Genomic DNA, 12,524 nt, shown 5'->3' on the forward strand with positions numbered 1-12,524 from the left:
TAGAAAAAAATGCCAGCTTGAAGTTTACCAATAAAAGAGAATAGAAGTGTGCAGTCCTGGAGTGTCTGCTCTTTAAAACATGAAAGCAAGATGAACAGATCTTTAGCAAAGTAATTTTTATTTTGATTTATAAAACCATAAAGCACAGATTTGCACATACCATCTCATTCTATAAATGTACTAGAAGTAATCCTGTGATTCAACTGTAGTCCAGTGTTTTACATGATTACAGAGCCATTTCAGGAATGTTACTCTAGAGGCTTTTTTTTTTTTTTTAATATTACATAATAGAATGTTAAAGCTCAGTTGCAATAACAGAAAGACAAAATAAGTTTTACATGAACTATTCTAATTTTGAAGTGGGAAATACAACCAAATGAAATGTACAATTAAAAATTGTAAAACAAAAATAAAAATCAATAATATTTTGCATCTGCTATAATCATAAAGAAAACACCATAAAAAAGCATGGGCTAGGACTGGACTGGTGACTCAGTGGCAGGCCTTCTGGTCCCGATTGTCTGGGGCTCAGGATGCTGCAGAGGCAGCACTCAGAATCCCTGAGGGAAGGGTGTCAATAGTCATTATGGATTGGTGACATCTAGTGGCCAGATCTGGAAGGAGCCCTGGTGCATGGCCCCTCGCTAACCATCACTGCAATGAAGGACTGAAGCTGGCAGGGAATACAAAATACGGTAAAAATCCAGAGGTGGTTGTGAATGAAGGCTCCTGGCATCAGACTGCAGCCCTGAGTCTGAATAAGTTGGAGGTATAAAGGAGCAGGAGGACACTGTTGGGTCAAACAAAAGGAAAAGCAAAATTTGAGATAGAAGAAACATGGTTTTCAAAATTGCATGTTTTTGAGGGCATAGCAATTTTTCCTTTCCAAATTTAAGATTTATGCAAAAATTATTGCAAGTAAAGCATTGCTAACTATTTGCAATATATATTGCTAGAAGAGGATTCAGCATTTTTGCATTTTTCAAATTGTTTCTATTTTTTTGTAGCTTTTAAAATGCATTTGTAAATAAACTTTTTTCTATTCATTTATTTTTTATCATGGTTGATTCTCAAGGTTTGTTTGTTTTTTTGTGACTAAAGCATATTGGGGTCGTTTTCAAAGGGACTTCTGTGTGTAAAACAATGTTTTACCTGCAGAGGTGGCCTTTTACAAAACTGCCACCCAATACTTTGGGAACCCTATAAGGTGAATTTTAAAAGTGATGTGCATTCATAAAATAGCAAATGCACATTCGCGCTACTGTTATTTTATAAACCTCATACATAGGCGTGCAAGTACCGATGCACAAATAACTTTGCTCATGTGAAAAAGGGGCAGATTTGGGGGCAGGTCACAGGGCCAACATTTACTTCTGCTCTTTTTCAGGTGTAAATCAGAATATAACTCGTTATAGCCAAAAAACTGACTGGGTGAGGGATCTGGTAAACTGGGGGGAGTGCAGGCTGAAGAACCAGAGAGATGACCTAGAGATAGACTAGGTAAACTGGTGAATTGGTAAAGTAAGATTTTCCTTCACACGTGCATATTATAAAATATGCTTACTTGTGCATGGTAAAGCCAAAATGTCCTAAGAGAAATAGACAAATAATTGTTCCCTCTGTAACTGCTTAAAATTAGGGGCACACATACATGCCCTAGACGCATTTTAAATAATATGTATGCACTATCGTGGATGATATAAAATTCTAGCACGTGTGCTCTCGCCTACATATGTGCGTGTATGGGCACATGCGCACTCATTTTAAAGCTAACTGTCCCTATGCGTATGTTTATAAAATAGGTATTGGAAATATCTGCATGTGCTGAAACATACGTACGTATTTCAGAGCAGAAATACATGGTATTTTATAAAATGTGCAGATCCCACTGCACAGTTTATAAAATGCAAGTATTAATCTGAGTATCCACTTGTGTGCAAAAATACTGTACGATGGATAGGTTTGAAAGTTAGGCTCTGTGGGGGTAAATTTTCAAAACGTTACATGTAGAAATTAGCATATACATGCATAAGTAGATTCTACTCATGTATTCCGTATTTTATATAAATAAAATATATGCACGCATTTGCACATTCGCGCACAAAAAACAGGGGTGGTCTAGGGGCTAACATATGCGTGCATTTGCCAACCTACCCGCATGTTTTTACATCTAATTATCTGGCATAAGTGATACTAAATGTGTTTATTGTGTAGTACTGACTGGGTGGGAGTTCTGGATAAATCGGAGGGAGTTCAGAATAAAGAACCAGAAAGGTCTTGTTGACCTGGAAAAGGACTGGGCAAACTGGTGACTAACTGGTAAACTGGTTAATTTCATTTATACATGCATGTTTTAAAATTGGCTGACTTATCAAAGTCCTACTTTATGTTTACATATAAAATATATGGGCCACATTTTCAAAGGGCGTAAATTCTCAGGATTTACATGCGTAACCGCTCCTGCGTACCCCGGAACGTGTGTATGTCCCGGGGCTTTGTGAAAGGGGAGGAACCAAGGCCTCCGGCACAGTGGCAGTGCCGGGGGATCGCGCGCCGGCATTTATTAAACAAAGGTGAGAGGAGGTTTTAGGTAGGGCCTCGGAGGGAACGGGGAAAGCCATCGGGGCTCCCCTAGGGCTCGGCGTGTGCACCCCCTTGTGCGCGCCGACCCCGGATTTTATAACATGCACGCGGCTGCGGGCGCATGTTATAAAATTGGGCGTACATTTGTGTGCACCGGGTTGCGCGCACAAATGTATGCCCACGCGAAATGTTCAAAATGTCAGCATCGAGCCAAATAGTTAATATCAACAATCCCCTGACACTGGCCGTGTTTCGAAAAGATTGCATTGGGAGGGAGCCCATAAATTATAAGGAACTCAAGTCAGAATTAAAGGTTATAGTCAATGTTGCGAGTGCAAGATGCAGTCACTTGCTTGAGAGAGAATGAGCCCTTGGATCTCGGCATGACCTCAAGGTGGAGCTCTAAGATACGCACTGTAGGAGGCAAGCATATCCAGGCACAGGTTGGACTTGGAAAGTAGCTTGGACTTGGAATGTAGCTTGGACTTGGAACGAGGCACACTTGGAACGAGGCACACTCAGACCTCCGCTGAACCTGTACGCATGGAGTGAGAACCAATAATGCAATGCTAGTCTCTAGGGTAGCCCTTCGGCCACTCGATAGCTCTTAAAGGCCTGCCGCTTGGAACAGCGAGTGCGTCAGGACAGATGAAGGCTGAGGACAGGACATGGCATGACGAGGAACATGGATGAAGACAGTGAAGGCTTGGCACTTGAACGAAGACTAGGAACTTGGATGAAGATTTGAATCTGAAGAACATGGACAAAGGCTCTGGAGATGGGGAACATGGACGAAGACTCAGGTTCAGGTTAGAGTCAGGCTTCCTGTGGCACTGCACCTTAGCACACCCTACACAGCCCCCCTGTGGGCTGGTCACAGACCACGCTGTCTGGCTGTGCACCCTACACAAACTGCCACAGGTTGGTCATACCCCATGCCGGGAGCGAGACAGGCTCAGGACTGAGACTCGGATGAGGATGGGAGTCAAGACATCCCTTGGAATGAGGAACATGGCTTGGAACTAAGATCGTGGCTTGGAATGAAGTTCATGTCTTGGAATTAGGAACAAGGAGATCGTGGCTGGACAAGTTCCATAAGCCCTGGAACTAGGAACATGACTAGGAACTCGAGACTTGACTAGGAACTTGACTTCGAACTCTATAAACATGGATGGACTCTGAGGACTTGATCCAGTGAAGATGGACATGGCGAGAGACCCTGTGCCAGGAAGCACCCTCCGCAGTCCCCCATGGGCTGGTCACCACCACAACGCTAGCATACATGGAGGAAAGATGAAGAAGGATCTAGATGACTGACCTTGGAATGAAGACAGGAACATCAGGAACTTGATTGAAGGTTCAGATGAGGCAAAGAGTCAGAAAACTTGGTTGAGACACTGACGAGAGATCAGGAACATGGAATGAAGAACATGGAGGAGCTCCCACAAAGAACAAGGCAACCAGGAACATGGAACAGCACAAGAACACCAGTGACATGCAATGAAGAACATGAAGACCATCAAAACAGGAGGAAGACCTTGCAGGACTACAAGACCATGGACGGCCATGAACACTCTTGTGAAGGCCCCAAGGAAGTGACAGAGAGCCCTTTTATAGTGCTGCTGGAATGACGAGGTGACGACATCATCAGCAAGGGCCATGGGGCTTTTCCCGCTACAGGCCCTTTAAATTCACAGGAGAGGCATGCTCGTGCGCCTAGGGATGTCGCGGCAGGAGCTGGTGTTAGTGGCATTGGTGGCATGGCTGGTGGCTCAGAGCCGTGAAGATCAGAATGGCAGCAGTGGCTCCCGCCGAAAAGTCAGCATTAATGGCACCCAACCACAGCGAGGAGGCAGAAGCATTGGCGGTGCTCCTACCATGAAGAAGATGGTAGTAGCAGCGGCAGGAGTGGTGGCGGCTCAACAGCAGCAACGACACTCCAGCCGCGAAGAACAGGAAGTGGTGGTGTCGGCGGCCCTGCCAAGGAGGGAGCATCAGTGGCACTTGGGCCACGATGCAGGCATTGGTGACAACTCCAACTACACTAAGAGGAGTCAGCAACGGTGGCAGTTCAGCCACAAAGAAGATGGTGGCAGGCCTGCTGCATGAAAGGCCACGCACTGGCTGCAATCCCACCGGTGGCACTGGGGAGAGCATGGGGCTGGTGTCCCACTGGTGGTAAGTGGAGTCGCTCGCTGGCCTGTCCTGTGAGTGAGTGCAACAGCCAAAAAGCATTAAATCCCCAAAAATCCAAGAAGGATCAAAATAGTCAGCACATTTATTTATTTAAAATCTTTTCTATACCGTCGCTAAGTCATATACCATCGCAACGGTAAATTAATTAATTAATGTAGGTGAGGGCGTACAATAGTACATTCTAACAGGTGCTGTTAAAGGTTCGGTTACAATATGGGGCGGATTTTCAGAGCCCTGCTCGCGTAAATCCGCCCAAAACCGGGCGGATTTACGCGAGCAGGGCCCTGCGCGCCGGGAAGCCTATTTTACATAGGCCTCCCGGCGCGCGCAGAGCCCCGGGACTCGCGTAAGTCCCGGGGTTCTCCGAGGGGGGCGTGTCGGGGGTGTGTCGGGGGGCGGGCCCGGTCGTCGCGGCGTTTCGGGGGCGTGTCGGCAGCGTTTTGGGGGGCGGGTACGGGGGCGTGGCTACGGCCCGGGGCGGTCCGGGGGCGTGGCCGCGCCCTCCGTACCCGCCCCCAGGTCGCGGCCCGGCGCGCAGGAGGCCCGCTGGCGCGCGGGGATTTACGCCTCCCTCTGGGAGGCGTAAATCCCCCGACAAAGGTAAGGGGGTGGTTTAGACAGGGCCGGGCGGGTGGGTTAGGTAGGGGAAGGGAGGGGAAGGTGAGGGGAGGGCAAAGGAAAGTTCCCTCCGAGGCCGCTCCGATTTCGGAGCGGCCTTGGAGGGAACGGGGGTAGGCTGCGCGGCTCGGCGTGCGCCGGCTATACAAAATCCATAGCCTTGCGCGCGCCGATCCAGGTTTTTAGCAGATATGCGCGGCTCCGCGCGTATCTACTAAAATCCAGCGTACTTTTGTTTGCGCCTGGAGCGCAAACAAAAGTAGGCTATTCGCGCGCCTTTTAAAATCCGCCCCTATATCATAAAGACAATCAATTGTTTAGTGGAGTAGGTCATGACCAATTGTACCAGTAAGGTACTGTTCACGGTTCTGAAAGTGTTCACTTGGTTCTGAAAATCTTTATAAAGCTTTGTCAGTATCTCCTTGCTCACTTAACCTTTGAATCCTGACCTATACAATCCCTTATGAAACTACTTTATAAAGTTTTGTAGTTATCTATAAATTTGTTGATTATTTTGACCCTTGGCTTTTTGGGGATTTAAAGCTTTCTGACTACAACCTTTAATTCTGACCTGAGTTCCTTATAATTTATAGGCTGCTTCCCGACGCAGTATTTTCGAAACATGGTCCGTATCGGGGGACCACTGATTCGTTGATATTAACTATTTAGCTCAATGCTCACATTTTGAATCTTTCTGCTTGCTTATATACAATAAAACTGTGTTTTGGAACTTTACGGACATTTTAAAATCTTTGAGGTCGTGCCGTGATTTCTTCCCCTTTTCATTGGCTATTCATCTGTGATAGCTGGACTATCGCCTATTACTATAATTTTTTTTATTGAATACTACCACAATTCCAATTTTATCTTTCTAGTGAAGCATTAATATTTAAATATTTACTAAGACCTTCCCACTTAGCTAATTCCACCAAATGCAATGTCTTGAAATCTGGAAATTTTACATTTATATTTCTGGAAAACGAAGAAAAGGCCTTTCTAAACTACACGTGTTCCTGTTCCTCTGCTTTTAAGAGACATTCATGGTGATAACAGGTACAAAAGGACAAATTCATTGCTTTGCGTCTAGAGCTATCAAATTGCACCATATTTTCAATACAGTCAAAAGTTCAGGAAAATCGAGGTTGCTCTGTTTTTAAGGCTGCACCTGGACCCAGGGCCTTGGGAAGGGGCAGGCAAGACAGGACCCCACCCCACTCCACTCCTGCTCAGCCGTGTCATCAAAGAAGGGGTGCCATTCTGCCTGGTGACGGTCTTGCATGTAGCATCACCTTTGCAGGCTACTTTTCAAAGGGAATGCTTATGAGATCAGGGGTGTTTGGGTATGTGTGTGTGTGAGACAGAAAACGAGAGAGACAGGGTATGTGTTTTTTTTTAATGCACGTATATGCAAGGATGTGTGTCCCAGAAAGTAAGTTCCAACAGTTTTCACCAGCTCTCTTACCATGAATCCATCCTAAAACTACCACTGCCATTAGCAATGGTTACATGGAATAGACTTAGTTTTTGGGTACTTGCCAGGTTCTTATGGCCTGGATTGGCCACTGTTGGAAACAGGATGCTGGGCTTGATGGACCCTTGGTCTGACCCAGTATGGCATTTTCTTATGTTCTTATGTTCTTATGCACTAGGAAATTATGCAAAAGGGTGCAATTCGGCCAGCACAATTTTAAAACAATGTTAAGTTTTGTCTAGGGTATAATATTAGTCCAAAGCTTAAAAAAAATGACCAAAAAGCCCTTTGAGACTTCAGCTCAAGTTTTAGGTTCTAAATATCAACAACTTGAAGTCAGAAATTTTGACTGTCCACTTCTTTACTGGAGTGAGATGATATTACATGCCCGGCAGCCAGATCCCACCTTGTACAAATTTCATGTCAAACCTGCTTTATGCTTCTACTGCAATTTCATATGGGCCGATACAGTAAAAGTCGTGGGAGAGCTGGCGAGCGCACGCTCTCGCGACACACACACAGGCCAGTGTCCTGGGCATGCGATTCAGTATCGGCCCATATGCAAATGAGGGCCCGCGGTAAAAGGAGGCGCTAGGGACACGCTAGTGTCCCTAGCGCCTCCTTTTTGATAGAAGCGGCGGCTGTCAGCAGGTTTGACAGCCGACACTCAATTTTACCGGCGTTGGTTCTCGAACCGGCTGACAGCCACGGGTTCGGAAAACGGACGCCGGCAAAATTGAGTGTCCGTCTTCCAACCTGTGGGCCGCGGGCAGATTTTTAATTTTTAAAATTTTTTATTATTTCTGGGTCCTCCAACTTAATATCACTATGATATTAAGTCGGAGGGTGTACAGAAAAGCAGTTTTTTCTGCTTTTCTGTACACTTGCCCGGTGCCGGCCGAAATTAAATCCTGCCTTTGGCAGGCGTTAATTTCTGAAAGTAAAATGTGCGGCTTCGCTGCACATTTTACTTTCTGTATCGCGCGGGAATGACTAATAGGCCCATCAACATGCATTTGCACGTGCATTTGCACTATTACCTCTTACTGTATAAGGGGTAAAAATAGCGCATTGAAAACGCGCGGCCAAATGGGGGCTAACAGTGCGCTCTGCCTGATAGTTATTTCTCAGGTCAGTTCTCACACGCTGCACAGTGTTCTGCACAGCAGCAGGGAACCTTTTATAGCAGATGGAGATGATGGGTGCAGTTCTTAACGGGATTCTCCGCAGATAAACAGGTATTTAGTTGTGGAGAAAGCCCTATACCAAATTGTCCCCCACCCCTCCAGTCCAGGGAAAAGGGATGACACCAAGGCCATCCCCGCAAAGTACACATGGGGAGTTTATTTTTCACTCTCTGCGCAGATTTCTTGGCAGGAAGTTTGCAATTTATGTACTCACAGTCCATGCTGGGCAAGACTTTTTCATGGGATGTGTCCCTTTTGAAAATGAGCTTGCGGGTCCACGTGTGCGTAACTTGCAGGTTTAGGGCCTACAATCTGCGCAGGGCGCCTGAAAATGTCCCCCTTTAATCAGTGCAAAGACAGGAAAAGCAGCTACTCTGTCGAATTCCTTAGAAATGCAAAGTTTATTCCAGAATCAAGTTTTTGTTGCAGGATAACAGCTTCATGTCTTCCATCCGTCGTTTCACCTTTATGCCAAGGCTCTGCGATTGCAAGTGGTCTTCAAGCTGTGTATCTCTGTAGGAGGTGGAAAAATTAGATTATTTGAAAAGCATGAGGAAGTGAAATTCTGACCTGTAAAATAAGACTACTGAACATCAGAAACAGTCTATTTAGGTGCAAATACTTTTCATCTACTCTGTATTTAGTGATATTTTGCTTTCGTAATAAAAATCACTGAAGCCCATGGAGTTGCCTGGTGTTGCTGGGTTGTGATTTCCGGCTAATCATTGCTCAGTTTATTGGCACCACTGCTTTTATTATGCCATCACCAAGGGTTTGCTTTATCAAATTTTGGATTTAACAAAATGTATATTTTGTATTTAAAATTCTTCTAATCCACCTTCTCAGTCTTAAAAACCACCCAAAGTGGTGTACAACACATAATATAAAAACATCATACAAAAACACAATAATCCTACCTCTCCCAAAGAAAATCAATAGAACTCACTAGTAAAACTGTTTATAAGCACCAAAGCTAAAAAGACGGAAAAACCAATATCCTCCCAGATATTTTCAGTAGAAAGCTAACTGGCAACTTTGGCAAACGAAAATAATCAAATCAGATCCTGTATTAATCAAATGTGGCTATAGGGGTCCGTGTCTCTTTAAACAATCACGTGTAGATCCCCTGTAGGCTAGACTCTAGGCCCGTGCCTGCTCTGAATGACGCAAACTATTCTGACCCTTGTTTCACTACGAGCAAACCTCATTACCCCTTCTATGATATTCGTGTCGCCGTTAGGATGTTTTAAACATCTGGAATAGGGCAGAGGGATCATATGGAGCACGAGCACATGTTAAAGACAGTGCAGATGAAGAGCACAAAATAAAAAATACTCACTACAATCTTAAACACACCTTTAGACAAAATGTTAGAACATTTACATGTCCTAACTCTATAAACATCAGTGGGGGGAGAAAAGGAAAACTAAATCAGATAGCTATATTTCATTGTACCAGAATTCATCTGATTATACATGCTGATCTACATATTTAATTTAAATGATTAGTGAGACACATTTAGGAAATATAAACATACTATTTACAGCATCACCCTGACAGAACGTTTTGCCTCACTTCGGCTCACTTCTGAGCCGCATGGCACATTGGTTTTTTTTGGAAACCCAGCATACCATTCCCCTTGCAAGCACCATATCCCTTCATTGCACAGGTAGGAAGGAAGGCTTGTTTCTCTACACCCCCCCCCCCCCCCATAGGATAGGATGCATCCACAGTTCAAAATATCACAAAACAGGAATCTTGGAAAGGAAAGGAAAAGGGAAATGTGGACCTGGGGAGGGCAATAATGAAAGCCTTTTCAGGGATTCAACACCGTTTCACTCAGGCAAATGGGCTTTTTTTTGTTACTGCCCACCTTTGCACAGGTAAAAGCACCCGTGTATATGGGCAACATGGGCACTTTTACCCAGATATGTTTGGAGGCGTTCCCTGGCTGGAGTTTGGTCAGGATGAATAATCAAAACCACCCACGTAAGTTTGCCTTAAAAAAGTACCTGCACAAAAAGGAGGTGCACATTTTTGGGGGGGTACTTTTTGCAGGGCAATAGTCAAAGCAAAACTACCTGCCTAGTTTTATTTTGACAAAACTCCACAGCTAAAAACTACCCCTGGGGCTTACTGAAATGCCTCCTAAAAGCAAATCAATCTTACTAAAGCCAGGTAGGAGGAAATGATATCCTACTCCATCTGCACTTCTCATACTGCACATCTATGTGCGTGGGGCTCTTAAAGTAATTTCCCATTCTATGTCTTGGGAGGCCTGTGTGATGCAAAGGCTCTTATGTATATTTTCTGTGTATGTTCCACTGGAAGTTTTAGGGGGACCCACTGTTCTCGATGCGGCTGTAAAGTTGTTGTATTGCGTATGTTTGTAATTTGTTGCCATGACATTTCATGCCTTGGTTCTCCTACAGTGTCATATATTATGTCAGTGTGTTTTTTGTAGGAAGAGTAGCATGCTCTTTTACCTTTAAAATCTGGGTCTGATGACAAAAGTTATAATGTTGTTATGCTTTCAAGATATCATTGTAGCTCATCTGGTATTATCGAGAAATCAGGGGTCACCTAGGAAAATTCCAAGTGTGCCCTAGAAACCCAGGAGAGAGCACAACGCTGCTCTAGAGGCAAAACTGACACAATACTTCACTAGGTAAGGTCAAGACTGAAACCTGGGAGCTGGGGGATCCTGCTGCACCAGTCCAGTCCATGCTACCATCTGCTGGAGATAGAGAATACTGGCAATTGCCTGGACTGCACCATCCTAAATACCAGTGATGATGTCACTGAAAAAGATTGTGTTCTGTCTCCATTATATATATATATATATATTTATATATATATATATATCTATACATAAGATTTAATATTTATTGATTTACGTTTTATAGTTCTATTCGCCGTTTATTGTTTAATGTTATGCTGCACGCTTTAGTTCAATACTCTGTTTTATTGTTTAATGTAACGCCTTACTTGCGAAAGTTTTGTTTTATGGAAACCGACCTGATTCGATTATGTATATCGAGAAGGTCGGTATATAAAAACTCTAAATAAATAAATAAATAAACCCATGTGCCTGCACTGGTCTAGCAGGATGATAAGGAAGGTTCTTTTTTTTTAGTTATCCCATGCCTCATATACACCTTGAACTCCTCTGTTGGATCCCTTTAGTTTCCTTCTAACTAGATTTCTCATTCTTTCATACTCTTTCTTCTTGAAATTCAGGCAAACCACTGCAGTTTTGTCCTGGACTTTTATTCAAATATGTATATCAAATTTGATCATGTTGTGGTCACTATTGTTCAACACTTTCACCACTGTTACCCGCTGTATAAGATCCTTCTTTTCTCTTGGGCTTTCAGACCAATTGCTCCAAGAAATAGTCATTTTTAATATCTAGAAATTTCACCTTCATTATGTGACCTGAGAAGGCACTGACCCAATGGATAGTGGGGTAATTAAAATCCCTCATTATTACTGTCCCCCACTTTGTTGGCTTGTTTGATCTCAGCATACATTCCCTCATCTATTTCCACTATCTAGTCTAGAGGACAGTAGTATACCTCCTCTACGAAGCTTTTCCTAATCTCTCTTGAAATTTCTATCTATAGCAACTCAAGACTTTGGCCTGTATCCTTTTGAAATTTAACCTTACTTCTGATGAAGATGGTTACCCTACCTCCAGGTCCATTCCTCCTGTCACATCTATATGTCTTCTATCCTGGTATGGCTGTATTCCACTGGTTGTCATCTTTCCACAAGGTTTTTGTGATGCCTATTATGTCTACATTCTCACTCATCACCTTACACTCCAACTCACCAATTTTGTAATTCAGAATTATTACATTGGTAAAAAGAATCTTCAGCATTTCCCTGTTTTTCATACCCTATCTGCCTTTTGTAATTGATTCTTTAGGTAACCCAGATCTGCCTTTTGCTGATGATACCAAAATCTGTAACAGGATAGACAGCCAGGACGTTTTGGAAAACATAAGGCAGGATCTAGCAAAATGCGAGGAATGGTTTAGGGTCTGGAAGCTAAGATTTAATGCTAAAAATGCAGGTACATATTTAGGATGCAAAATCCCAAGTGAAAGGTATAGTATACAGGTAGAATTCTTCTAAAGCAAAAACGAGCGGAATCTGGAAGTGATCATATCTGATGATCGTAATGTGGCCAAACAAGTAGAAAAGGTGATAGCAAACGCCAGAAAGATATTTAGTGCATAGGGAGAGGAATGGTAAGCAGAAAAAGGGAGGTAATATTGCCCATGTGTAAGTCCCTGGTGAGACCTCATTTTGAATGCTATATATATATTTCTGGAGACCAATTTTCAAAAGGATATATGTTGCGCTGATGGTGGATCCTTGGCCCGAGGTGGGGTTGACGCTACCCATAGGGTAAGCCCTACGGGTCCCCACCATTGGGAGGTGGAACAGGCTAGGAAATGGAG

At 43.8% G+C, this 12,524-nt stretch overlaps 1 protein-coding gene across 1 annotated transcript in view; it reads right to left on the reverse strand.

Moving 5' to 3' along the window:
- Positions 1–261: 261 nt before the first annotated feature.
- Positions 262–12,524, reverse strand: part of CFAP221 (cilia and flagella associated protein 221) — a 269,346-nt gene continuing 257,083 nt past the window's right edge. Inside the window, 2 exon segments of the mRNA XM_029605315.1 lie at positions 262–790; positions 8,270–8,568. Of these exon segments, the coding sequence (XP_029461175.1) occupies positions 8,457–8,568 (112 nt within the window). The 3' untranslated portion in view covers positions 262–790; positions 8,270–8,456.

Source organism: Rhinatrema bivittatum, chromosome 6, assembly GCF_901001135.1.
Source record: "Rhinatrema bivittatum chromosome 6, aRhiBiv1.1, whole genome shotgun sequence".
Classification (NCBI taxonomy): domain Eukaryota; kingdom Metazoa; phylum Chordata; class Amphibia; order Gymnophiona; family Rhinatrematidae; genus Rhinatrema; species Rhinatrema bivittatum.